The sequence below is a fragment of the Numida meleagris genome, chromosome 7, assembly GCF_002078875.1.
Source record: "Numida meleagris isolate 19003 breed g44 Domestic line chromosome 7, NumMel1.0, whole genome shotgun sequence".
Classification (NCBI taxonomy): Eukaryota; Metazoa; Chordata; class Aves; order Galliformes; family Numididae; genus Numida; species Numida meleagris.
Genome location: NC_034415.1, coordinates 25,149,031 through 25,176,603, shown reverse-complemented (window position 1 = coordinate 25,176,603; position 27,573 = coordinate 25,149,031). Strand labels below are relative to the sequence as shown.

The 27,573-nt window shown below is 41.0% G+C and overlaps 1 protein-coding gene across 6 annotated transcripts in view; it reads left to right on the top strand.

Moving 5' to 3' along the window:
- The window catches only part of GLIS1 (GLIS family zinc finger 1), a 187,937-nt gene that overhangs the window by 13,861 nt on the left and 146,503 nt on the right, over nt 1-27,573 (top strand). Inside the window, exon 1 of one of the 6 annotated variants that reach the window (XM_021404409.1) lies at nt 16,001-16,076. The exons of the other annotated variants lie outside the window; for them this stretch is intronic. Coding sequence (XP_021260084.1) covers nt 16,016-16,076 — 61 coding nt within the window. The 5' untranslated portion in view covers nt 16,001-16,015. Of the gene's footprint in view, nt 1-16,000; nt 16,077-27,573 lie in introns of those variants that run through there. 6 annotated transcript variants of the gene reach the window in all.

Below are 27,573 nucleotides of genomic sequence, written 5' to 3'. Positions count from 1 at the left end.
ATCCCATTGGCTTTCACTTAATATCTGTAAAAGAAAAGGTCTCAGGTCATCCCCTGCTGCCAGATTTCTCTTGCTTCAGATGTCTTCTGCATTGCAGTCCTAGGGCTTCACATCCACCTTGAAGTTGGATTTAAGGCCTCAGTTGGGGTTTCATGAGGAGGAGTGGGGGCAGGCTGGGGAAGGGGGAGCATCACTGTACCAGAGTCGCACAGTTTTGACAGAAATCATAGTAAGGCAATCTCTAGTAACTGCTGTTTCCTCCAAACCCACCCTTTCTTTCTTCCTGTTACGACTCTCTTCAGCAAACAGTGCCGCTCCTTCTTGACTAGACGAGGTTCTATTCAGAGATGTTGTGATGGAACCTATGGTCTCTGAGGACCTGGGCTGAGACCAACTCAAACCAAGTGCCATGTTTAAAACCTGGACATGCAGGAAAATGGTAACAGCTGCATTCTTCCTTCTCTTAGCAAGCACTGATGATTTCTGACATTAATGTCTTCCCTTTCTTTGCTTTCTGAAATGAAAACAAAGGCCTCCTTCCTAGCATAGCAATAGTGACATACTAACACAGTTATTACAGCAAACATTGTGGCCCTCTCTGGTCATGATGTTTTCTTTCTGTGGGGAGACTGAAATACTAACTCACAAATAATGTCTTTAGAAGTCATATTAGTCACACATTTTTAAGACATTCCAAAATCATACCAACCTCCTTCTGAGCTTGTCTGTTGCTACCAATGATTCAAAGTTTTGAAAACTCTCCTTTAGTTTTGATTTACATTTTGGTCTTGGGCACTTGTTATTTCTGGCAAATGCCAGTTCAGTTTCATTAAAGAAAAATCTGTTTTACAGCCATGCGGCTCAGATCTGCTGCGCTTCTAATAATTGATGGCTGGTTTCCTTATTTCCTGCATTGTAGAAAAATAAGGACCTTGTTAGACCTAAACAAGCCTGCATAAAGTCACAGTGTGAAATATCAGGTTGGGGGTGAGCAGAGCAGCTGTGGGCAGGTTTTACAACTTTGGGCCACAGTTGATCGAAACAGCCAAGGGAAACTGAGATATACCCACGTGACTAAAATTCAGTTGAGTTCTTTGGCTCCCTGGCCTGAGATTTATATTTGTGACACCTTCCTCCTCTGTCAGAGCCTGCGCCAGACACAAGCCTGTGTCTGTATATGTACTTAAGGCTCTGCGCACCCTGTGGTGTGGCCGCTGTGCCCATTGCTTGCCATGCCACTGTGGGACATGTCTATTTCCAACGCTGACTGTCTTACTCCGGCAGCCCACAACAGGGTGAGTGTGTGCTTTGGAATAAAACAGCTGCCATGTGGTGGGGATGAAAAATCAAGAGCAAACACTTTCAGAATTTCTACAAGTGGGCAAATTAATTTCAATCTCAACTGTCATCACAAGGGCCTTTTTAATTCCCTTTTCCTTTGGGTGGTATCTTTGATTTATATTTCTGAATGAGGCAAGTGATCACCCTTTGGTGCCCATTAAGAGCTTGTTCAATTTAGCTTCTTTATAAATTACAGAATCCTACCATTCTCTCAGCTGTTGTTGCAGACAGGTTTCTTGGGTTTAGAGTTTAGGGGGTTTTGGTTGTTTCTGTTTATTTATTTATTTGTTTTAAGAGCTAGTGAAACTTAGCGATGCCTAAGTTAATTGAAAACAACCTGTAAGTCTAAATGAGGACCTAATTACTATCATGTATTTTTCCCCAGTGCAACAGCTGTCAGGTGCCTCCTACCACATTACTACTCTATAAGCCTGGTAGTAGAGATGGGATCCTACCTTAAGGATACATTAAGGTAAATGGCTCCTAGAAAGCCAAGCAGTGACACCTGAACAATATCAAAAAAGCTTTTTTTTCTTCTCCTTTTTTTTCCCTCTCATATCCTTACACAGGTCCTGTTCATTTCCTTTGACAACTGGATGGCTGTTTTCAGGCAGGACAGCAAGGCAACTGTCTGATAAGTCTCCTAGGCCTTCCTTTGAAAGACTTGCTCCTCAGAGGAGGTGCTGAAGAGTTTATAGAAACTGTAGAACCTCTGAAGAAGCAAGCCTTGAAGTTTGCTCTAATAAAGATCTGATCCAAAGGGGTATTCAGGCACCTAGCTTCCACTGACGTCAGTGGAAATTCAGTGCCTAAATACCTCTCTGGATCTGGCACTTAATATTCTGATGTTGAATGTTACACAGTTCTTGTTTTCTGTGGGTCTCCTTTTATGGCATCTTTTGTGAGTGGTGCAATAGTATTAATTTTGAATTCTTCCCATCATGAATTCCAGCACATGGTGCAGACAACTGCCTAGAAAGTTACGCCTTGTAATAATCTGTTCCAACACCAGACGAAGCCTCCTAGGCAAGGAGTGGGGTGGGAGAGTGACCCAGGGGAAGTACATAGCTCTTTTATTAATTGTTACTGAGAAAGGATGGGGCTGACATTCAAGCAGTGAGACTTCATTGACGAGAGGAACTGCAGTAATACACTCGTTTGTTTGGATGAAAGTCCAGGGAGAAGTGAGAGATTTTTGTTGGCATTTCCCCCACTCAGTACTGATCTTATCATGCTGCTTTAGTAGCAGTGCTCCTCTGGCTTCTTGCCAGGTGATACCATTGGAGTCCGTCTGAGATGTGCAAGAAAAAGGATCTCAGGGAATTACAAGTATTATGACTTTCCTGTTATACAGTTCTGATGAGTAGAGTCTTCTGATCCAGAGAACTCACTTGCTTTTAAAAATTCTATTATTGAAAGAAAAGGCAACGCAAGAGCTGGAAAGTGGAGCCTGATCTTTGTAAGGGTCCTGAGAGCAGCTGTAATTAGTGCAGGTTTTTGAAAGAGACTTATTCCTCTGCCAGCAAAGAGCCTTGGTGTTCAGCCAGGTTAGGTGTAGCCTGGGAGAATGCACTTGAGAACTGTGTCCGTGCCCAAATTCTGTGCCCAGCACTGAGCACATGAAGTGTCCTCTCAACACATAAGAGAATATTTTGCATGCTTTCAGTGTGTCCTGTGAGACACTCTGGGGGTCTGAGTCATTACCCAGTGTTTGGGGTCAGTTCTCAAAGTTTGTGAAGCTCCTTGCTCTCCAGATTTCACAATGCTTGTTAGGAAAGCATCTGAGTTTCTTTCTCAGGGACTCTAGAGCTGCTCACAGTCCAATTTCCCTGGTTTTAGATAGCAATCAGAAATGTTCACCGCTTTCCAGATCATAGAATCATAGAATGGCCTGGGTTGAAAAGGACCATGATGATCATCTAGTTTCAACCCCTCTGCTGTGCAGGGTTGCCAACCACTAGACCAGGCTGCCCAGAGCCACATCCAGCCTGGCCTAGAATGCCTCCAGGGATAGGGCGTCCACAACCTCCTTGGGCAATCTGCAGATCCTGCAGAAGTCAATAGGACCTCGGGAAAATAAAACAGAGCTTTTGACAGAGCTAAATTGAGTGACCCATCTTGCTTGTCAGCCAGCTCCAGGACGCAGTGAGCAGCATGCTGTGCAGGAAAGTGCTGGGGGATGGACAGGGGCCCCAGCATGAGCACTGGCCCTGCAGCGCAGGTGGCTGGGCAGCAAGTGGGCTGACCCAAAGCCTCCTGGGTTGGTAGGCACAGGGGTCTGGGAGGGACCACCATGTGGCCCATCAGGGCCAGCTTGCTGCTTCCGCGGGCAGTTCAGTCCGAGGAGCATCTGTCCCACACCTCCCACAAGCCACAATTGCTCCCTAACAGCCTATAACAAACTGAGATCATTAGTGGAAAATACCAAAAGCCACAAACTGCTGCACACAGTGGAGTGCAGGAGAGGTTGAAAGCACTGACCATGGCCTGCAACTCTGGAAAGGCAGGGAGTTTCCTTAAATGAAAATTCCCAGAAGACCCGAATGTCAAACCAGATCTTTGGCTCAGTGCATTGTGGATGGGGAAGGCTGCACCACCGAGTCCTCCACGTTGGTTGTGTCCTTGGGCAGTCAGGGAGCTGGGGACAATCGGCATCCCCCAGCCCAAGAGTGGTGGGACTGCATGGGATCCTGGGCGTGCCACGTGGGCCTGCCAGTGTTCACAGCAACCATCGCTCCACGCAGCACACGAGACAAGGTGCTTTTCTTTCCTTCTCTTTTCTTCTCTCCCCCTCTCTCCTTTAATAACTGAACCCAACCACTCCTCTGAGTTATGAGGGATTTTTACAGCAGAGTTGCATGGTGGAGGGACCTGGTTTTCATTGTGCAGTCTGGGATATCAGTTTTAACCCAGAGGCAGTGATGTTATTTAACAGGTGCCTTAAAGGCATAGTGCTTATTTAATCACCGTCTCCATATCAACATTATGTAAATTGAAATTGCTTAGGTACGCAATGAATTGTGAATGCTTTAGACATATTTAAAGGCATAAGACAATACCTGAAGTTCCATTTTAAGAATATCCAGGTCAAAGGACACACATGTTTTTATTTTCTTATTTGAGGTATAATGTGTTCAAGGCAGATTTATGGCACAACCTTTGTTTATTGACTTGTACTTTTCCACATGAAACTAATGGAACATGACAGATGATATTTATGAGGCATGTGTTCCTGATTAAATCATGTTAGACATTAAAACCTGATAAAAGAATGTATTTTAAAGGGTGGATTAATAGAAAAGGAGGCAGCATTGATTGGGGAGTTTACACAGAACAAGACACATTGGTCTTAGACCGAATATTTATAGGTGAGATATGTGGTTACAAAAGTTTAGAAGCTGAACAGAGAAAGATTAATAAGCCTTTGCTCTTTGGAAAGTTTGAGTTTTGTTTTTCTCCCTTTGTGAGCCACCGGCCACCTCGTATTTCTGGTCTTTCAAGCACATTTATTCAGTTCTGCCTAAGAACTTGTGACCTTTTGTGGCCTACTGCTTTTACCTTTGGCTTTACGTGCGTTCTGTGTGCTTTGGGATTCCCAGTCAGCAGATCTGCGCAGGCAGTGTTTGACGCTGCAGAAAACTAGTCTGGTGCATGCTCTAAATTCTGCTTATATGGGGGCAAATTGAGTAAAGCAGCACAAGTCAGGTGGAGCTGCTATTTCCACCTTGATATGTGGAGCTTTGCAGTGGGCTCTTACTAAGAGGCTAGTAGGGAATTGCCCTGTGCAACATTTTGCGTGTCAGGATTAGAGTATGCCGCAAAGTATTTCCTGTGGAGAGCAATTAGAGGATTTTGGTAAATGCTGAGAAGTGGGAACAGCTTGAATTTGTTTTCTTGTCTTACTGAACATTAAGTCTAAAGGGGAAACAAATACCTGCATTCTGCTTTCACTTACGCAGGTGCACACCTGGAAAGGTTCCACTGATTTCAGCTGCAGGGATGTATCTAAGGGCACATTCTGCCTCCATGCAGAACTTTCACTCCTGAGTTTTAGCCTACTGTGGCTGAATTTGTGTACCTGGAACCTTCTTAAATCTGCTTCCTCTGTAGAGCTGGCAATTACTGTAGGAAAAGATGGCCTTGAGTTCATAAACTGTTTTTTATTGCATTTTTACTTTGTATCAGCTCCAACTTTTAGAGGTACCATTCACTACAAATATAAGAAAATACTGTGTATATATTTTTTATGACAATAAAGTAAAATTGCACATTTTTGTGCAATATACCTCTCCTTCCTGTAACTTTTATACGATAACTGAAAAACTAGTGACAAATTAAAACTGCTTAATTTTTGTCTGACAGTCATATCTATTCTGGGTGATATACGGTAAAAATGTGTTAAAATTGTGAGTTTCAGATATTTAACGAAAAAAAAGCATTAATGAAGATCTTCTACGGGAAAGAAATGCAAATTAAAGACACATTCGTGATTTGCTTTCATTTTGACTTCTTGGGATAGATAACTAAAACCAAGTGCTAAATGAGAAAGCTGTATGAGAAAAACAGTTCACTGTGAATAGGGGTGTTTATATAAAGTCGTGTGTGTTTGAATTAAATTGAGTAAAAGCAAGATCTTGCACCTGGTGTCATCAAAGCAAGTTCCATTTGAAAATTTGTTAGATGAGGTGAACTCCTGCTTGTCAGTAAACCCAGTGGAAATTCCTGTTTGTCTGTTTGTTTTTCCCCCAGCTCACTCCGTGAGCTACCTACCTACCTACCTGCCTGCCTGAGATTTCACTGAACTTCCCCTCACATTAAAAAGTGGATATTTTCATAATGCGGATGTTTACTCTGCAGAGGGTTCAGCCCTCCCTCCCCAGCGACATGGTCAGTGTGTGTCATGAGCCAAAACAACAGATATTAGAGAGTAAAAAGAAAAGGATAGAAAATAGCACTGGAAATATCATAGTGTTTTTATATTGATACTTTGCTTGTGCTTGGGATTTGTTTCCCTTTCCCATCTCCTAAGTGATTTAGAGGAATTTTAAAAAGCTTCAAAGATGGGTTAAATTATAAACCAGAAACCTAAAAAAAATGTGGGTGGAGACTGAAAAGAATGGGAATCATTTTGTTAGGAACTAATATGTATCAGAAGATGTACAATATATGGGAGAGAAAATGGATGGTGTTGAAGAAAATTCGGCTTAGTTCCTCAATTGTACATAAAACAGAAACGTATGCCCTTCTAAAAAGATATTTTCAAATGGAAGACTGGATGCTGAAGGTGAAGCGCCTGTTGAAGACACCTGTATTTATGGTGTTTTGGCTTATACTTGTAATGGTACTCCTGAGCCTTATAAGTGCATCTCAGCAGTCTGCCCTCATAGCTGGGCTGCGTAGTTCTCCTGGAAAAACATTCTTTTTGATCCCCAGTGAAAATGGCTGGTGATGCTGGCCAGCACCCAAGAGGTGCAGGAGATCCTCTTTTCCCCAGCCAGGATCAGCACTCCCTACTCTATTTCCGGTAGATCGTCGCCAAGTGTGTTTTACATGCTGCCAAGAATGGAGATGCTGTGTCTACTCTATCCTAGGGCTTAGCTGTATTTCACAGGTATTGCCTGCCCTTTCTTGGGTGTTTAGACTAATGTCCTTTTGCTAAGCTTGGCTTTTTCAGACAGCAAAAGTCATTTGAATGGGCATTTTTTTGTGTGTGTATAAGCTAAAGGAAGCCTGAGTTCCTCCAGCTCCAACAGATATTGCTTCACTTGGAAAACTGGTCCTGCTATTAATGATTTCCTGTCTCATAAAAGAATTGTCCGGAGAGTCAAAATGTTGGTACTAGGCTGCCAGTGTGAAGTCCTGCAGTTAAAGCTTAACTCTCCACATTGCTTCCTGCTGAAAAGGTTCTTGCTGGCTCCAGCAGCTTCTCTGCTTCCTTTGCTTTGTTCCCCATGCTTTGCCAGAGAAGTTGTTCCTCTTCAAGCTGTTGGTTTTTTGTTCTGTATTTTTTTGCTTATTGCTGATTTGTGTTTCTGCATCTCCTTAATGTAGAGGATGCAGGCTGGTTGTGTGGGGCGCTGCTGAAGGAAACTAAACAGGCTGGGCAGGAGGCCTCCAGAAGATGCCTACAGTGGCCAAAGCATGCATCAGGATCTCCTTGGACAGTGCTTGGGTAGCACATATGACCTGTTGTCAGTGATGTTTCATCCTTGGAGAGCGGGCATACTTAAGAGAAATCCAGCTTGAATGTAAGCAGAGATAGTCACAGTGAGTGTTGTCACTCAGGACACTCAGGAGAGCCGAGCAGTAGGTGTCACTGAACTAAAGTCCATGTACTGCTGTCTTTTATGGTGTGTTCCAGGTGGTAAGAAATAGGCGTATTTCATTTGTTATGATCTAGCTTGTCCAAAGCACTGTGCTAGAGCTATATGTTTATACACAAGTGCACATGCACACATATGCAAACGCACATAGCACTAATGTTATCCCAGATCTCTGTGCTGCTGGGAGGCAGCAATGCCCCTTTTCCACCACTAGAGCTTACAGGATCAAGGAGTAGAAAGGAAGCATCTCAAATGTGGAGGTTGTGAGAAGTTTGTGTTTAATCTGCACTTCTAATATAAACAGAAAGCAAAACACCTATCGGCTAATACTGACTAATTACATCCCCGTGCTGGCGGCCAAGAATGAAGAATGCCGTATAGTGTACATAAAACGTGTTCTTTTTATGAATCAGCCAGGGAAGGCATCCAAGCCCTTTCAGTAGGCTGGTAAAGGGCTTGGCTAATTTTCAGATTTTGAAACCATCTGGAAAAATTTAGCCAAAATTATCTGCTTCAGAGTCCCAAGATAAATCATTTTCCTACTTATGCAATTGTTCCTCATTATTGGTCAGGTTAGGGCTGATTAAAGGTTAGAGTGAGATTATAACTTGGGCTCTTATTGAACGTTTTGTGCATATACTTTTGGTAGCAGCGTGACACCAGTATGAGCTCCAGCTAAAGTCAATAACAGAAAAATTAAGAGTTATATGGGATGGGATCATCATGAGTCAAAAAATGAATGCTGGTCTTTTTTTGAATTTTAATTGAAAAGGACTTGATGAACCTGAGGCTGAGAAAATAAAGACGTAATTCTTGGATGTAAAATATCCTTACATTTTAACTACTTGAAAAAATGATTTTCAGCGTTATTTTTAGAAAATATTCTGGAAATCACTGATTTCAATTCTGGAGCAATTGACTCCGTACTCCAGTATGTTGTCCTTATGCACCTGAATGGTCTACTCAAAGTTCTGCTTGCACAAGTGTGTTACTTAGAGCTTGGACTCACAGACCTGGCTGTGAAGGGTTTTAGATAATACCTGATTGGGATTCTTGGGTCAGATAAGGACAAAATTGTTTGCACAGATGTTGTGGCCTGACTGCATGTGTAAGAGTGCAGCCAGCTGACAGCACTGCGGCCTCTCAGCTGAAGATTGAGGACATCCCCAGGAACACCTCATGGGCAGTGTTTACAGGATTGAATCCTTAATTTAGAATGTTCATTTTGCCAACAAAAGTGACGTATTTTGCCTCCTAATTCTAGAGAGATTTGTTATGAACCTGTAGTGGATACCTCAATGGAATGACATTTGTTTCTGGTTACAGTGCTGAAGTGTAGCAGTTAGGTTGTGTGTCAGATCTGAGTTCTGGGCCTGATTCTGCCTGGGCTCGTCGATACGATCTTGAGTGAAAAAGGCAGCTTCCCAGTGCCTTGGGCTCCCTGCTTGCTGAGTGAGGATAGCAATACTTATCTGTTTTTATAAAGTGCTTAGAGACCGAGAGGAGAACATGTGGTCCAAGAACACTGCATAAAAGTAAATATTGTAACCCACAAATCCTTAGAGCTCTGCTTTTGAGAAGAGCAGTCAAAAGTAGGATTTTGCTTAATGTGGAACTGATGAAGCTACTGAATGCAGCAGCCCTTAAGTGCAACCAAAAATATGTGCGAGTAGAAAGAAACCTCTGGTGCCCAGTTCTGTTCATGCCAAACACTACCAATCTTTACTTTTTTTTTCTTTTTCTGACTTTGTTATTCTTGTCCCTTGGAATGAGGTTTTGAATGCTAAGAATTACTCAAAGCTCATAAAATGCAGGGCTTGGAGCTGAAGTGACTTGTATTTCCAGGACACATGTCATCAGTGAAGATGATAATGGTGTGTATGGGGGCACATGTGTTATAGTGAAGTACTAAGGAGTCTTACCAGACAAGAGAGCAAAGCAAAGCTCTCTTGGTTGCATTTCCACTGTTCTGGGGTTTCCCCTTTGTTCTCTATACAGGATCTAATTGTTTTATTTATAAGCAGCTGTAAGATTGAACTTAAGTTACTTTGTAGACTTGAGAAGTTGCTGTTTGATCACAGAGACTTCTTATACCTGTATGTAATTACCTTCTGGATTTAGAAGAGGTTTTGGTTTTAGGGGCTTTTTTAGTGCTAGTTTCATGCATCACCTTGCACCGAAGAACTGGTCTTGATCGGACCCGCTGTAGGTTCCCAAGTAGTGTGTTGTGTGAAGTCCTAGGTAGTGTTAAAGTTACTGTTTTGCGTTTGTTTCTTCTGTAGGTTATTCAGGGTCTGATTTGGAAATATGACTGATATTTTAATACTCATGTCTAAATAGCTTACTCAGTCCTCCCTTCTAGCATAATCACTTTCTTGTCTGCTTCTAGTGCTTCTTGTTTATAGGGAGCTGGGGAGTTATTTGCATTTGGAAGGGAGTAAATAAAAACAAACTAACATTAAGGTGCGGTTAGAAACTATTGCAGGCCCTTTGAATGTTGGGCACTGCTTGTTTTGGAGTATTTGCTGGGTTAAATCTAACATGGATTTGACTGTGATGTGTCATAGACTTATCAAAGCCAAATTACTCATTAAAATAATGCTGAATTGGAACCATAATGCAGTAAACTACCATATAAATAAAAGCTTAGCAGAAAGGTAACTTGATATATGAAACCATAAAAGAGATTTCTGAATTAATGAGGGAGACAATATTTCTCCTGTAGAGACTTTCAGATTTAGTTGAAACAGTGTAACAGCGACACGTTATTTATTTCTCATGTTGCCTTATTCTTAGGCCCGTGGGACCAGACAGGAAGGAATTAGAGAGCTCTATATTACAATTTAATTGCTTGAAGGAAAAATATTATTTTTTATTGTTAGCCATTAGCTGCTTCTAGTTTTATTAAAGTCATATATGTCCATGCTGTAGCACCACTGTTTGCAGCATGCATTCAAAGCTAAGAAAATAGTTCAATTGCTTTAAACTTGGCTTGTAGAGCAGAGGGGGAAGAAAAGATGGAGAGCTGAGGCATGCAAGTGACTGTTCAGGTGTTACATGCCTAACATTTACATTTTCTTATATTTAGAGCAGATCCGTACAATACTGGTCTTGGTCATTTACTGGAGAAGTGTTCATATACTAAACTCCCTGTTTCATTGAGTTAAGCCATTGGGAGCAGCCCATGCTTTTTTTTTTTTTCCTCTGTGTTGGTATGGGATTTCTATATAATGTACTTTTTTGTCACTTAAAATGTTAGAGGTTTTATTTTTTTGCTGTTGGTTTTTTAAACCACAGGCTAAAAATGCAACTTTGGCCAAAGACATCCCTGTTTAATGGACAGGTTTGTTTTTTCAGTCAGGTTTTTTTTTTTTTTTTTTTTTTTTTTTTTTGCAGGGCTGGGGGACAATGGAAGTCTTCTGTTGTTATAACTGTTGCTCATTTTTGCAAAACAAAAAGTCAGCTACACAGTGATGGCTGTCCCCTACTGTGCTCTTGGCCTGTGGCAAGTGGGAGACAATGCAACATAGTTTGTCCCACCATGGAAAAAATATTTGAGACAAATGATCTCACACCTGCTTCAGGCTAAAAATGCTTACTCTGTGAACAGACAGAATGGCTCAACTGTTAAGCTGTGGTGATTTGACCACATGGACAGATAAGTAAAACTAAGATGTGTCTGTAATGCACAAAGCAGCAAGATAATGACAGAATAGCAGTTCAATCTTCAGTGTATCCACTCCGTGATCTGTCAGGTCAATACAGTCATCACTGCCTTTTTACGTAGACTCTGAATATTTGCTTTCCATCACATCAGTGGGAGGGCAAATTTCATCCCTTGATCCTTTGCTGAAGCAGTGTTCCCAACAGTAACACTGATGTTGTATGATGCAGCCAGGAGGAGGCCATAGTATTTCACCGGCTGTTTCCTCTTCAAGTTGAGCCTTGTCTCTGAGGTAGGTTTAGTTCTGCTGGAGACTGAGAAGCAAATGGCTCCCAGCCTGTGGGCAGTATGCCTGTGGGAGTATCCAAAGGAGTGTTCTGCCACTTTGTAAATCCAGAAATAGGTGGTTGTCTTTCTTCTGTTCCACTGTTAAATTTAGCCCCACTGAGAGGTACTTTTAGCACCTGTGGTTGAAATACAATATGAAGGGATCTAGATTACTGAGACGATGGAGATGTTACAGCTCGGTGATGGTGGCTGCTGATGTTACCTGCAGCTGGCTTGGATTCCTTTTGAAGCCAAAGGCGTCTTCCATTCCAAAAATATCTTGTGTGTACTCAAACATGAATCATTCCCTTGTTATCATCCAGTGCAAGACAGCAATGAGATAGAAGATCATCTCAAGAGACTTTAGTGACCTGTAGATAACTAGCTCAGAAGGTTAATTGTGATAAGCTTCTATCTACTGTTCCAGCAGTGAAACAAGGTTGTAGTATTTACAGTTGTTATTAAAGCTGGGTTTTGTGGGCTTTGGCTTATATTGATAGCCCATGTATGCAGATCTCCTGAAAGCCTTGAAAATGTAGGCTAGGTATTTCTGTGTATATACATGGATACATGTACAATTCTCAGGAGTTTGTTTCTTAAAGAACTTTCTTGGAAGCCCTGTGAGCTAGCTCCTAAGTTGTTAAGAAAACATGATCTATGTGATCTAGTGAAACATGGTTGAAATTTGAAATATATTGTGGACACTGTGACTGACTCTAGACTGTATTTTTTTTTTTCTAAGATAGAGTTAACCTAATGATACCAGGGCCAGTTCTGCCTTTCTGTGCTCTTGCAAACATTCAGCAGGGAAGGTGCGCTATTCCTGATGAATACTTTCATTGTTTGCCATGGACTTTGGGCAGTAACTTTGGCCTTACTGGGAAAGATTCCCATTCTTTGATGCTCAGATTCTTCAGCCAACTCTACTCTGTTGAATATAATTTTTAATCAAGTTTCCCTTTTAACTTGTAATGTAACAAGTCCCTAAATGTGTTACTTACTATCCACCAAAGAGGGTTTCTTGGCAGGATTTCCAAACAAAAACAAAACAAAAACCTCTCTATCCTGCCAAAATACTCTTAACGGATGAAGCAACAATTACTTGTGGCTTTGTGAAAATAGGCTATATACTGTATATACTGTGGAGCAAGAGACCACGATGTGTGTAGTGATGATTTGAGGTATTGGGAAATTAAGTGATCCATCAGTATCAATGCTTGGTGCCAAGTGTTGAGTTCAGTGCTCCAATTTTTTGTGCAATTGAAAAGGGGAGTAGGATTTTCAAGAGGGGGGGGGGTCTAGTGGTTAATGCACTGAACTGAGCCTTGGAAGGCCTGGCTTTAATTCTCTGATTTCTACAGGCTTGCAGCACAACTGCAAGCATATTACTTGAACTCTCTGCCTCAGTTCTCCTCGCTCCCTCCCTTGCCCTCTTCTTCCTTAAACTCCTGGGGGAGGGACTGTCTATAAGCCTTGTATGTGTTATCTAGACAACGGGTACTGCAGCTCAGTTGGGGCCTGGATATACCTTGGCCAGAGAAATATTTATAAGTGTTGTGGCAAGTATGAAACTGTCATGTACATACCCATGTCAGACAGGCTAAGTTATGTATGCGGTAACAGGGGAAAAAGTAGCAACCAAAAATGTCAACCTCATGTTTTCGATTGGACATATTGGTAATGTGAATATTCGAAATAGCTGCTTCCGCTCCTACCCTGGTCCCTAGCAGTATTGTTCTACATTTGGACAGGTTTGAATGAAGATGTACTTCTGTAAGTACAAAACTTGATCATTCTTTCTCTTCAGAAACCTTCCTCCTGGATAGTTCCCTAGTTCTGAGAGATACACAAAGAGAGGCAGCTAGAGAGGACTGTGAGCTTGAGGAGTGCAGTACTCTGAACAATCCAGCAACCTGTGCTCTACTGATTTGTAGTCTCCTTGCTTCTAGTCCCTTGTCTATAAAAGGCAGAAACTCATAGCTACCTTGATAACTGCCCTGGACTGTCTGTGCAGATTCACTGATGTCTCTAGAGCACACTGAAGCAGGCACTTTCCTTTAAGTCTGACAATATTAGCTGTTGTATTCAGAGAAAGCTGGGGGCTGGAATAATAAAGGCATCTGCTTTGGTCAGTACTGAAGTGCATTGGCAGAAGTTACTTCTGACGAATTACAGTAGCCTAAGGACAGCAGGCCAGGCTGGGCTTCCTCAGCAAAGCCTCAAGTCTGGGAGGGAGCTTACAGCAGCCCTGCTTGCACTGTTCTTCAGAGGTTTTGATTTTGTGAGAATAAAGAGCAGGGCTGTACTGGCCTGGCAGAAAGAGCACCAATGCAGGTCACTGCCCTTCCTGCCATCTTACATGCATTTAAAAGTAGAAAATGCTTTGTAATTCTGTAATACCTGTTTCCAAGGATAACCCCTGTAATGTTTCCCAGTGTGCGAGCACCACTTCTATCTCTGTGCTAATTGTTGCTGTTGGAATAGATGAGGAAGCTGTTTCCTGTGAGTATCTGACACAGGATTAGAGCCTAGTGAAGACAAACCTCCTCTCTGGACACAAGTGGCACGACAGACAGATAAGCTATCATCATTCAAGCCAGGGGCTAGCTTTTGGAATCAAGGTATCATCATTAAAATGGTGGCAGTAGCTTCTTCTTTGCAATACAGCATTTCATTCTCAGCTGTGTGAAAGCAGGATTGAGTGTCGTGTTTTGTTTTCAATAGCAGAATGTTTTGTCACTGGACCTGGGCCTAAACAAGGCAGTGATACAAGAGCTGTTTATCTACAGGCAGGTTAGACATACTCTGCTGGACATATGTGTAATGTACTCCACAGAATTGCTGAAGAGTTTGGCAGTTGCTATAGATTTAGTTTTCACACACAGATTTGGCTGCTGGGATCTAGACCAAATTACATGTGCTTGGAAGACAGCCATTTAAGATCACACCGGCAGACACCTGCGGAGCCAAGATCAGACTGCCTATGGTTACTTTCATCACAGAAGAGGGTGTTTTGTTTTGAACAAATGGGTAATAAGATCTCTTGTTGTGACTCCTGTTTCTAGAGATCTGAGTAAGTAGCACAACAGTGTCTGTTCATGAAGATCAGATTAAGGTATTAAAAAAACCCAACAACAACGAAACCTGGCAATCTTGATCCAGACCTGCTGTGTAAACTGAAATTATACAGTGCTGGAATGAGCTATATTGACCTGCCACAAGAAGGACCTTTCTGATCTTCTGATGGAGTTTTACTTTCAATTATTTGTTCAGCCCTTATCCCTGAAATGCAAAGAAACCTCTTAGGCCCACCGAATGTTTTCCCTCTCACAATGGAATTAATTGAAGATTCAGACCATATAAAGTATGGCAACCTCACAAAGAGAGAAAGAAGCAGAAAACAGTGTTTCACTGGACTTTTACTCCCTGATAATCACACTTGTATTTATTCAGATGGATAGGAAAGTAGATACACAAATCAAATTAAAGAGTAGTTAGACTTTAAGGTGTGCCAGGACTTCCTTCAAAAGGTAGAGTCCATGGGGATTATGAAAGCCATCCTTTCCTACTAGGCCATTGTCTCAGCAGCCACAGGAATGCATACGAGCAGCTACCTGCATTTAAAAAAAGAAATCTGCAAATAAATACTTTAAATTACTGTTGGCATGGAGGAAATTTAAGGGTGGGAAGAGAAGAAATAGGTATTTTGAAAAGTAAAGATGCACAAGATCTTTTTTTTCAGTTGCAAACTGAAAATCTGCTTTCTGTATATGTATACATTTTTTTGCTAACAAATGTCTCCAACTTTAGAATTGAGTCAGTTTACTTTTTTTTTTTTTCCACCTCTATGAGAGTTATCTTGACTTCTAGCCAATGGAATCTATCTGGTCCTCAGAGTCTTCCTGGTGGACAAAGTGCTACTGTTCACTTATAGCTGCTGAAAGTATCATAGAATTGGCAAAAATACTTAGTGACAGAACTTTCATCTGCTCTTGTTTGACAGTTTGGTCAATGCATGTCTTAAGTCCAGCCATCCAAAGGAGTGATATGAGAAGATCTATTACGAACACTGCATAAAGTGTTTCACAATTAAGGTGGAGACATCATCTCATTGAGGACTGAATCTTCACACCTTGAAGGTCAAGCGTGAAGGCAGAGTCCTCACTCTGTATCCAGATCCAGTTTGCTCATGTTAATACCCTAACTAGACATTTCACCTACATTTAATACTGACAGGTGTGTAAATATTTTGATACTTTTTGTTTGTGGCTCCCAACTTCCTGTCTTTTGAAAGCCCAGCTTTGAATCTGACCTTGTATGAGAGACCTGTATATTTAAACTGAACCTGTTTGAATGGAAGATGCCTTTTACGGAGAAATGGTCCAGCTCCCAGAAAAGCTCTGAAGCGTTAGACATCACAGGTGAGTCGGGTGTCACAAACCAGATGATATGAAATCTTTCCATTTTACTGTAGTTCTCTAAAGCCAGCAATGTCAACATGGTTACACTCCGTACAGGCATTTTTTGGGTGGTTAAAAGCACCTGATCTCTACCTTGGGTAATGCCTGATTTAAACACATTCCAAACTGCAGGTTATGGCACCAACTCAGTCTGCAACTAGGGATATACCGACTGGGTTTTTGGCAGGAGCTGTCTAACTTTTGTCTGCAGAATATAATAAGTCTTTATAGTGTTTAAGACACATAAATCTTATCTCCCCCCAAACTGTCTGTAGTTCATTTCCTTCGGGGTTGGGGGCAGGGGGAAGTCCAGGTAGATGGAAGGACAATTTGAAAAAGGGAGAGATCCTGTGAAGTCACTTGAGCATGAAATGTTGGATTTAGACAATGAAGTAGCTTCCTTTCCTATCCTATTTATCATTTTAATTGCTTAAAGCATATTTCTTAGAAATAGTCAAAATACAGACTCAGACATATTTATATTTTATGCATCCCTGCTGCTGTGTTTTTTTGGATGTAAAATGGATTGGCAAAACCCATGGAGATGTTTATACAGAAAACATAATATAATGAAAGTCTTACTGTGAATTTTGTGTTGATAGCATTTGTAATAAATCAGGAGAGTCAATTGCTTTACTCCACTGTGTGTGCAGTAACTACTGTCACATTGCATGAAAACATTACTTATCTACTCACTGTAAAGATGCCAACTATCTCTGGATCAAACTGTGCTGAGCTATGAAGTCAGACTTCTTGCAAGGAAGAAAGACTTGCAAATCATAGAAATATATGTGCTGGTGATAAAGCCAAATGTTTCTGACAAACTACTTTATGAGGATTTTTCTTATTTGTTGTTTTCTGTACTGAAGTGAAGGGGGGAATTCGATTCAGTTCCTTAAATGGTTAATGTTGAAGTAGTTCTGAGAGGACACAAGGGTATCAAGCATTGTAAATCTTTTTACTACTTGCCAAACAGAGTCAAGGCATCAGTCTAGCAGGGTGTCCTACTGGGAGAGAAATACTGGATAGGTAATGGACTCTCTTATTTCTAAAAGTCTGGCCTTTTCTCAGTGTTTCTTCTGGTGTCAGGCTGAGTCTGGAACGAGGGACTCAAGACCAGTATATTTAAACAAAAATACCTTGAAAGGACATTCTGATCTCAGCTTTTGGTTATTCATTGTGGTTCTAAAAATAGTAATACTTGTCTCTGCCTACAGACTAGTTTGAACATCTTAGTGAAAAACTTAGGATATCTGTTGATAACTGCAGCCATTAGAAGAATTGCAGAAACACCACTTTGACAGTTCATGTAAACTTTAAAGGCTTTCGCTCTAGAACCGGCATAGGAACAAATTATTTGAGGTTCATCCTCAATTAAAAAAAATAAATTATAACCTAAGGAGATGCTGAATTTGGAAGGGAAAGTTGGCTGTCTCTATGCAAGGACCAGTTGGTTGTTTTGAGTGCTTGAGGCTTCTGGGAGAGAAGTCATCTTGTCTGCTTGATGCGTGCTTGAAAAAGGCCTTTTCTAAGAGCTAGAGGGTAAGATGCAGCAACTGCATGCAGGGCACCTGAGCCTATCAGCATTGCTTTGTGAGAAGAGTACAAAAGGCTGTTTCTTTTTTTTTTAAATAAGAGCAAAAGAAGTTATATATATGCCTCTAACAGTTCCCATCACTTATCAAGAAATGGAGGGTAAGCATATGAGTTCTTCTAGAACATCTGTAAACTGTAAGTCATCCGTTCTGTTCTCATTTTTGAGACAATACAATACTAGAGAAATAATTGTCTCATCCTGGATTGAAGCTCTGTTTTTAATATGACAGAGTACACTGAAACTGCACTTATAGGGCTGAAGGTTGGTACCATCAAAATCTACATCAACTGTGCTGTTCTGGATACCAGTCTTGGCTGAGCCAACTAAGATACTTCTGAACTAACTACAAGGACCTTTCTGTGAGCTGATAGTTGGCTTGCAACAGAAGAGGCTGAGTAATCAAGCAATTACAGCTGAAATCAGAATCAGCCACTTGAAGCCTGTGTTGTTTTTGAGTTTCTGTTATGTTTGGAGTTGTTATGTGAGTTTAAAGATCTTGAATCATTTTCTAAGCCTGCACATTCAAATTGATTGAATACTGGATGCTATAAAAACAATTACTTCAGCACAGATATACTTACACAACTCCCTTCTAATTTCTGGTAACCAGAATCAGGCACTCCAGTTCTCTTTGGTGAAAAGCCATTGGGTACAAACAAGCTGTAACCTTTATCCAATTGGATGACTGAGGAAATTAATGCATTTCTGTAATAAAGTGGCCTTCTCTTATTAGTATACCCAGCCCTTGCAGGGCTGTGAAAAGATTTGTTGTTTACCTTGTCCAGGACTCTCTTACTTAATTAGATACCAAAGGGAATATTACTTTTCCTATCTGTGCTGCTGTGCTATAAATTCAGGATTTATCACCGTACCCTTTACACCCTGCCAAGTTTCACTCACACGTGCAAAACTTCTCAGAATATGAAACTGTACCTCCTTCTACATAGACTACACAAATGCTAAGTGATGTATGCATTGTATCCTTGTGAAAATCCTTTATGTCCTTTGGATATTTCGAAAATAATTAAACATTTTCAAAAAATGTCTATAAAGATAAAGAAAAATTCTGTGCAGGGATTATTAGGATCTTGTGGTTCTTCATCTTGCAGCGAGGCACAGCATGCCGTTTCGTATACTGTGGCAGCTTTATCCCTACCATTGGATCTCCCTCAGATCTGCATATAGTATTCTCATTATTGATGTCATTTTACCCTGAGTGTAGAACAGATTGCATAATCTGGTGAATTCTGTATGAATATTCTTGTTGTCATCTGCATACTGTAGGCATAAAACCACTAGCTGTCTTTTGGAGAAATCCATTGTTTCATCATTCATAATTGTACAGCACTTTCCAGAAATTTTCTCAGAAGCATCCCTCATGAGTTGTAGAGCCATAATTTCCATTATCTCATGTTGAGTAACTGGATTTGTGAATTTGTCTTGAGTCATTTTCGGCTACTTTGAAATATGAGGATCACATTCTGTTTGCAAACGAGTCAGCTAAGATTGATTTCAACTTTACTGTTTGCTAAAGGGTATATTTTCAGTTTCTTCAGTGCAGTGGTGACGCAGTGTAAGTCTGTCAGGCAAGATAATATCTTCTACTTAGTATTTTCATAAGGATCTTCCTGTTTTCTCTTTTCTTTAGAGAACATTGAAAAGTTAGCATTTCATCCACATTCTTGTGGTCTTTTGAATGATATCAGCTGCTTTACAGTGATCTCAAATGGATCTGTGCACTTAGTCAAAAGTCCAGTTTTGCAGTACAGACTGCCACAGTAGAAACCACATGTGCTACAACTGCCTTGAGAATCAGAGAACTATAAAAATCCTCAAATTTGGGAGCTAAACACACAGCCTTATTTATTAAATAAAGGAAGTATGTTTTCTTAGATGGCATGCCTCAGAAATGTTAGATGTCTGGAGTTGTGATTCTGCTGCAGACCATGTCAGATACAGCTGAATACTTCAGACAGAAAAAGCTCTAGTACTTAACTGCTGTGAGATTTTGTTGGTTTTGTTTTCTCTTCAGCAATCAAAGAGGTTTAAGTGATTTTTCATTCTTGTACTTTGAAGTTATGCTATCTAATTCTGGTTTTTTGTTTTTTGTTTTTCTTTTTCCCCACTTTGTGGGTGTGGGATGTGAAACTGCAAAAAGCCCACCAAAAAATCATGGACTTACTGTTGGCTAGCTGTCTGTTCCTTAGCTGATGATAGTTCTTGAAACTTGGAGACACAAGAGAAGAAATGATCAGAGCAGAGAAGGTTGGCTGGACCTATAGCATGCCTCCTTAGGCAGTGAGTATCACTGGCACTTGTGCGCAGTGTATTTGAGAGAAGCAGGACAAACAGTATAAAATAAATGAGAGAAATTGAGCCAGACCTAAATGGGAAGGCCATTATAGGTTATCCTTCCATCCAGAAAAAAGTGCCCTCTGGGCACTGCTGTGGAAGAGTCCTATCCATTCAGAACTGTCTCCCAAGACCCCTTCTGAGAGAAGCAGCAGCTAAGACCATTGAAAACCTGTGCATCTGAACTAAAGAAAACATGAACTGGATGACCAGGGAACTGATCTCGGTAACAGTAATTAATAGAAAAAATTGTTCATCAGTCTTCTTGCTCGAGCTATTTCTTCCCCTGCCCCCTCCCAGCCCCACTATTCCATGTAGAAATGAGTGTCCACACCCCTGGCAAATGGTATGCCTTAAAAGGAATCTGTCAGGACCTCTTGCAGCACTGCTCATTCGGTTTGTGAGGGCCAGCTGTAAGAAAAATGCTTAGGCACCTAACATGCCTTTTTGCTAGAATTTAGGAGCTGATGCTAGAAGGCTTTGCTGGCTGACTGCTCAAGTGTTCAGTGTTAGGAATTAGAGAAAAGCCAGGAAGAAATGTGCTTTTGGAGTGCTTTCAGTGCACTTTGACTTTCTTGAAGTACAGAATATCAGTAGAGCAAGTTGCAGAGGTCTTACTCGGAACTGACTATTTGACTGTAGAAACTTTTTCGTGCCTTGAAAGGGCACATGCTGATCCCAGATGTTAGAAATAATCAAAGCAATGTGATGTTCTGTGTTCTAAGTGCCTTTTGAAGCTGTAGATTCAGACAAAATTCGAGGAGAAAGATACAGAAATACTAAGATGTCCTTTCAGAGTTATAATTAAACCCAAGTAAAAGAACCTGAATTAAAAATGAGTAATGAGAGATGGACTTGTTTTGTATATTTCATGTGAAAAGTACGTTCAATCAGATTAAATGTACATGCTAAAACTGTTATCTTGAGATTGCTCTGCCTGTGCAGTGATGTGGAAAATAGAGTACCTGGTCACTGAGGGGAAAATGAGGTAGATATAAGGCAATTTTAAGAAATATGTAAGAAGGAAATAGAGGGCATGTGTTGCTGTGTAGACCTTCAGTTAGATGATAATGACATGCTTGGTACTACATGGGCACCGTTTTGTTCTGCGTTTTCACCCTGTTTTGCATAGATGTAATGGTAATGTGAGAAATGTTATCTCTGTTGTTCTCTTTTTGTTAAAGTACAAAATATGATGATGAAAAGGTAGTTTCTAATGTCTGGTGTGCCCGGCCTTGTTGAGAAAGATCTCAAGCAGACAAAAGAGAACTATTTACAGAGAGTAAAATTCTTCTCACCACTCATGTGGCCACCTGTGTTTCTGGACATGGAGTAAATGATCCAATAGTGAGAATCATTTTAAATACATGAACACATTCAGAACCCCATGGAAAAATGCAAAATGTCTGAGAACTAAAGGAAAAAAATGCGTCCTTTGAGGAAAAGGTATGTTCTTAACTGACATAACTCGCTGAACTCGAGACATGCACCACGAGAGAATTTGGCTCATACACATACAACCTCGTATATGGGCACTGGTCTGCTCCTGTATTTGACAAAAATAAACTGGTACCTACTCTGCTCTTGGGGAGTAGAATAGATGTTTGGGAGTCCATGAGGAGCTTGAGTCAAAGGACCCTTTGTCAAAATAGAATTGTATCTATCCTTGCTTACTGTAATGTAATATCATCACGCATGATGTGAGGTACAGGAAGTGGAAACTGAGTTTTAGCTGGTGAATCTTTCAAGACCTACTTGACCAATACCTGTGATCGTACAGTGATTGATCGTACTGCAGCATTGCAGAAGTTGAAAGTAGACCCTATTGATTGCAAACAATTTTTTTCAGCTATTCATGGATGGATTATTTTCCAGTATAAAATTTCAACTTGGCATTTTCTTCTTGCATTACATCATTCCATAATAAAGAGATCTCAAATTTATATTTAAGATGCATCTAGCTAGCATAGGGATTTAGTTCACTGTCTAAAAGAAGACCATAAAGATATTTCTATGGAAGTCCTGTTTCTTTTCTCTTCTGGATGTATGTCTTGGGAATGCATTCTTGAAAAGAACTCCAGAGTCTGGTTTCAGAATGTTTTTTTTTCTTGCTATAATAAGGGCATAGATAAGTCTTAAAATCATTCAGATGCTTTCAGGCTTCTGGAGAGCTGATGTTTAGATCCTAGATGGATCTGAGGTTGATGCAAAGCAAATCTTTTTGGTAGTCTTCCACAACACTGACTAACTAGTGGTACTTACTAAATGAAGACTTGAGATTGTGTTAGTGTGGTTCAGACTTATCACTTCCTCAATGTGAGAGTTGGTACATGACCATGTGCCTCTTCTGAGTGTTGCAGAGCAAAGTGAGGTGGAGTTTCAGAAACCAGCAGTCTGGCTTTACAACCAAAACAGTCATTTACTGCTATTGTGCTACTGCATTTCCTGTGGATTTGAAAGGTAAATTCAAGAGTATGTCTGTCAGTAAGCATAACTGCTATTCACAGTTACTTCTAATAATTAGAATTTTAAAATAAATTTGTGAGAGGATTTCTTCCTTGTTTTTGTGTAACAAGGCACAAGATTTGACCAAAGCTTTACTTGTTAGGCATAGAAGGTAATGCCTAGCTGTTTAGTGTGAGATGAGAAGCATGGCTTTACTTGGGAAGGGAAGACAGGAAAAGTGTAGCTCTTAGCACCATGATCTGACTTAGTGGTGTCTGTCCTACGCATGCAGCTAAATCAGCTCTTGTAGAACTGGGATCTAGACACTGGAGACCTGCTTAAAGGCAGAAAGCTTGTGGAGTCATCCTCTTTTACGGTATTTAGGAACACTCTGAAAAAGCATCTGTTGGAGAAGAACTGGATACAGTTTATTCTGATATGAGACAGAGTTGAACAGATGACCTCTTCATCCTCTCTGACATATAAACACGTATATTGGTTTAAAGGTCCGGTACTCTGTCTTCTGGAGCTGAGAGCAAATGCTGAAAAGGAAGAACAGAAGAAGATGGCAAGCGTCTAGTCAAACTTTCTGCCTGCATTCTTCCAGCCACTAACAATTGTAGTTTAGGAAGTTGCTTGGCTATAGTACTCCGAATCTGTTTTATAGACCTTGACCTGGTCTGTGATGTTGCAATATCCCGTGACAGTAAGTTTCACGGCAGCATGTTAGTTAACCTTCTCACTGAAAGCTAGCCCATTCTGATGATACAGAAACTGCCACGTGTTTTCTTTTGGTACATGTTCTGCTTTGCACCTTCTAGGAGATCTAGTGGCATGGTCCATAATCAGTGTGCTGCATGGTGTTATTTTACTGGCTGGATTGCACAATGTTTTAAGACATGTTAGGGAAAGAAACTTGTCATCGGTACAGGATAAAACTCAGTTTGCTGGAAGCAGACACACACTTGAGTCTTACACCATGACCTTTAGGGTGGAATGAGATAATTTTAAAAGGCCATCTTGCTTCAGGGAAGCCAAAATGGAGTGGGAAATGGGGGAATCATTAAAAACATGAGTACTAAATTGTTTTTGGGCTGTTTTAGGTTCAGATATTTGTCCTAACATCTGGTTCCTCTGCTACTTTCATCTTAAATCTAAGCTGGATTTTCCTGGTAAACAAGCAGTAAATTCATCACTGAGCTTTCTAAAAAGCATTATAAGTTATTTTAAAGATCTTTTTGGAGTTTTATTTAAATTGAACAGTAAGCTTCCATTCATGAATAAAGATGCCTGCTTGAGGCATCAACAACCATTTTTCTTTCCTGCATTTCAGCCATGTTCTCTGAAATGGGTGAAAAAAAAAATCTCTTAAGTTAGGTACACCAATAGGAATTGATTTTGAAAGGGAGAAAAAAAATGAATTATTATTCCTTCAGATATTCATACAGCTGTGAATACATCTTGATTCAATTTGTACCAAGTGGTGGGAAAACACTTTTTGAATGATTCGAAAGCATTTAATAGTCCTGCGATGCACAGTTGATTTACAGCTGAGCTGTACTAGATTTCAGTGTCATGTGTCTGAAAGTTTGAAGGTACGATATGGAAAATTATTACCTTCCCTGTTATTCTGAGTAATTGCTCTCTAATGGACTCCTCCAGCACCGAGACTGTTTTATTGCTTAAGGTAACTGTTAGCTGATGGCAGTTAATACAGCTATGATAATATGCTGGCTCCTAGGAGGATATTGTCTGTTCCTGAGGTGACAGATGCCCTGTGCTTTCTACTGCTGTTAGCTTTGCATTAGCTTTCTTAAAATGATTATAAGACAACTCAGAAAATTTAATTAAAAATAAAAAGGAAAGTTCTTTCCATGCAGTGATAACTTACAGTAGTGGGGCAGAGGGATTACCAAAAGGATTTGGACCACTGGTTCATTTTAATTCAGAGTCCTGCTTTAGGCAGCAGACTTTTCTGACTGCTTCAGAGAGGGAGATCCTCCAGCTCACCTGTCATATAGTAATTTCTTTCTGCAGAAGTTTGGTGAACATCTTCTATTACTTTTGTTTTTGTCTTTCTCATTTAGGACTGTTTGGTGTGAAAGTACACCTGAGCAAAACTCCCCGTGTAGAGCATGCTGTGCAGGACACAGTCAGATTGTTGATTTCCTCTCCATTTTGGTAACGATGCTGTTATTGGTAAAGCTGAGCAGTTTGGGTTGGTGCTGCTGAGCCCCAGCTGAACCAGCTGCAAGGTGGGACATATGGGCTCCTGTGTCTATGGCAATCCTACTGTTCAGGAGCGAGCCTCACCTCCCAGCAGCAGGGAGGGGGACCTCAGTTCTCTCTCAAATACGCTAAGGGATGGCAGTACTGGCATCTCTGGCTTCAAGAACTGTTTTGTTGTTATTTGCTTGTTCTGTTTTTAGACTGATGTGGTGATTTGTCTCAAACAGTAGCTGTGGACCTGTCAGATGCCTCACAGAACTGATTTGGAGGTACAAATGAGAACCAAGCACACGTGTTTCACCATGCTTGTGCTTGTGCTGTGATGAGGCCATAGCTTACTGTAAACATTAAGTGGGTCGAAATGTAATGATGCAACATGAAGCAGTGATTGGCTTTTGATGTGTTTCCCATTATGAGTGCTGAAAAGGGAAGTAAGGTGGGTGGCTTTCTCCTTTCTGCTTCAGAAGTAGTCTCTCTGGCAGCATTGCTGATGGCACTGTCCCATTCCTGCAGCAGTACGGATCCTATACTTGCAGACTGCCAGATCAGGCTTTTATCCTCGCTTTTTCTCTGCTCCTTTTTAGGATATCTTGCCCAGATAAAAGAAGGGAGGCCTGTCTGAAGCTTTCTAGAATGCTATCAGCTTTTTGAGATGTCCTGGCCATCAGACACACTTGGAGAAGTACTACAGAGCATATGGTCAGTTTGTCATACTCTGGACATGCCAGATTTGCTGTGTGCAAAAGTTTATGCACACATACCCAGCAGCACACAGATGCAGTGTGGGAAGGTGCCCTTTTTCTGAACAAATGACACAGGAGCCAATAATTCGTCTACAGGGGTACCTCAGTACCCAGGTACTTTTGCTGTCAGTTATTCATGTCCAATGCATGAGACTTTGTCTCACAGACGGTCTTCCTTAAGGGAATTCAGTGACCTTCCTGAGGGGAGATGTTAGCGGAGTGTGGGTCGGGAAGCAAGAGAACTGGACTGCAAGGAGGGAGCTGTACTGTACTGTGCTAAAGGAAAAAAGAAAAGAGGGATATTTTGAAACAGGATGATACACATCTATAGACTGGTGCTGACAACAAAGGAGTTTAGGGGGAGGGCAGGGGCTGTCACTGAGTGATCCAAGCCAGAGGAGACCTGTCTAGTCAACAGAGCAGCAAATCTGAGCTTTCTTGTGTATATGTATTTTCGCTTCTCAATCTGTTTAAGAAAGAAAAGCGCATTCTAATTGCACTCTAAACAAGGATTTCTCCTTCAGCATTTTACAGCAGTTTCTCTTGTGCAGTGCCAAGCTAATCTTGGTGAGATGTTATAGCACAGCATGGACATGAGCCCAGTGGGCAGATGTTTCTTCTGCTGCTTTTCATTCACTGTTTCAAGGGGCCATTGAGGAAGAGAGACTGTTTTGCTCCTTTATAATGCTTTATAATCCATGAAGCCCCTTACAGTGTACAGAAGTGTACATCTGGTTTAGAAGCACTCGGGTGGCCCAAAGAATGTGCTCAGCGGGAAGCAAGATGCTTCTGGAGGAAATGCTGCAGTCTGACTGGAGTTAACTTTGTTTAAGACTAAAGAGCAAAGATAATAGAAAAGATAGTGGCTGCTGGAAAGGAGAGAGCAGGAGCTGAGCTGAGATACAGTGCCTGTCGAAGCTACATGAGGTGCTTTGGGCTGTAAGGCTCTTGCATTTAGTTATAAGATACATGTACAGTTATAAGTTAATGATTTGATCCTGCTCTTGTTCAAGCTGACAGCAGTTTTGCTAAGTGCAATGAGAATTTGGATAATGAAGATGATGGGAGCAGAAAGGCTGTTACCTGTGACAGAACACTGTTAGAAAGTTTATTTCTGTACCTTCCCTGTAGTTAGTTAGCTTGAGGGGTCTTTTCTTTCCTCTGTTTTGAATTCAGAACCTTTCCAAAACAGCAGTCAAATTCAGTTTACTTAAGAGCATTGTGAACTGTTGTCCAGGAGAATCTTTTCCATGAGACAGTGTGCAGTCCTGAAATAAGAATCAGAAAAGTATCCTGTGAAAATGATCTGGATCTTGCAGCTGTGTTACACAAGCTAAGAGCAACACCCTTGATCAGGATGCTACAGAATGGGCGTATGGGAAACAGCTCTGCTGTACCCTCTGCAGAGATGCAGCCTGAGCAAGCTGTGCTCAGTTTACGATTGCAGTGTCACCCCACTAGAGGGATTTTTCACTTGCTGAGCTCAGCCGCACTGCTCTGCTTTTGTGCATAGGCTGCTGAAAGCTACAGCGGAGAGACGGAACGATTCTTCCCTTGGTACAGCCTGCTTTCCAGCTTGTCTGAAGTGACCGTTTAGCACTGCGAAATGATGCTGGAGTTAGTAATTTCAAAGGGAAATGCGGTGAAATTACATTCTTAGTCTTCATTCATGCAGTTGTATGAAAGGGCCAGCTTCTTGGAAAGCAAAATTATTTACTGTTAGATGCTGAAATGTGAATGTAGGTGTCTGGTTGCAAAATGTGTGTTTGAAAACCATAGCCTGTTTTCAGGTAGTTTAAAATATCAGTGATACTGGAGACAAAAATAATGATTCTGCTCCCGGTGAAGAAGCCGATACACCGTAAGGTCCCTCTGGACTAAGACATCTTACTCATGACATCTCAGCTAATTTTAGAGCTTCAAATTAGAACCATCTCTGCTTAGAGGCCAGATCTGTAGGTTAATTGTGGAGTTAATGAAACAACAGAGATGCTTCCCAAACATTGATTCAGCCACCTAATATCTGGAGTTGCGTGTCTTTGCTGACTCTCATGCAAGGCTATGATGCTCGTGAATTAGAAAGAATGAACCC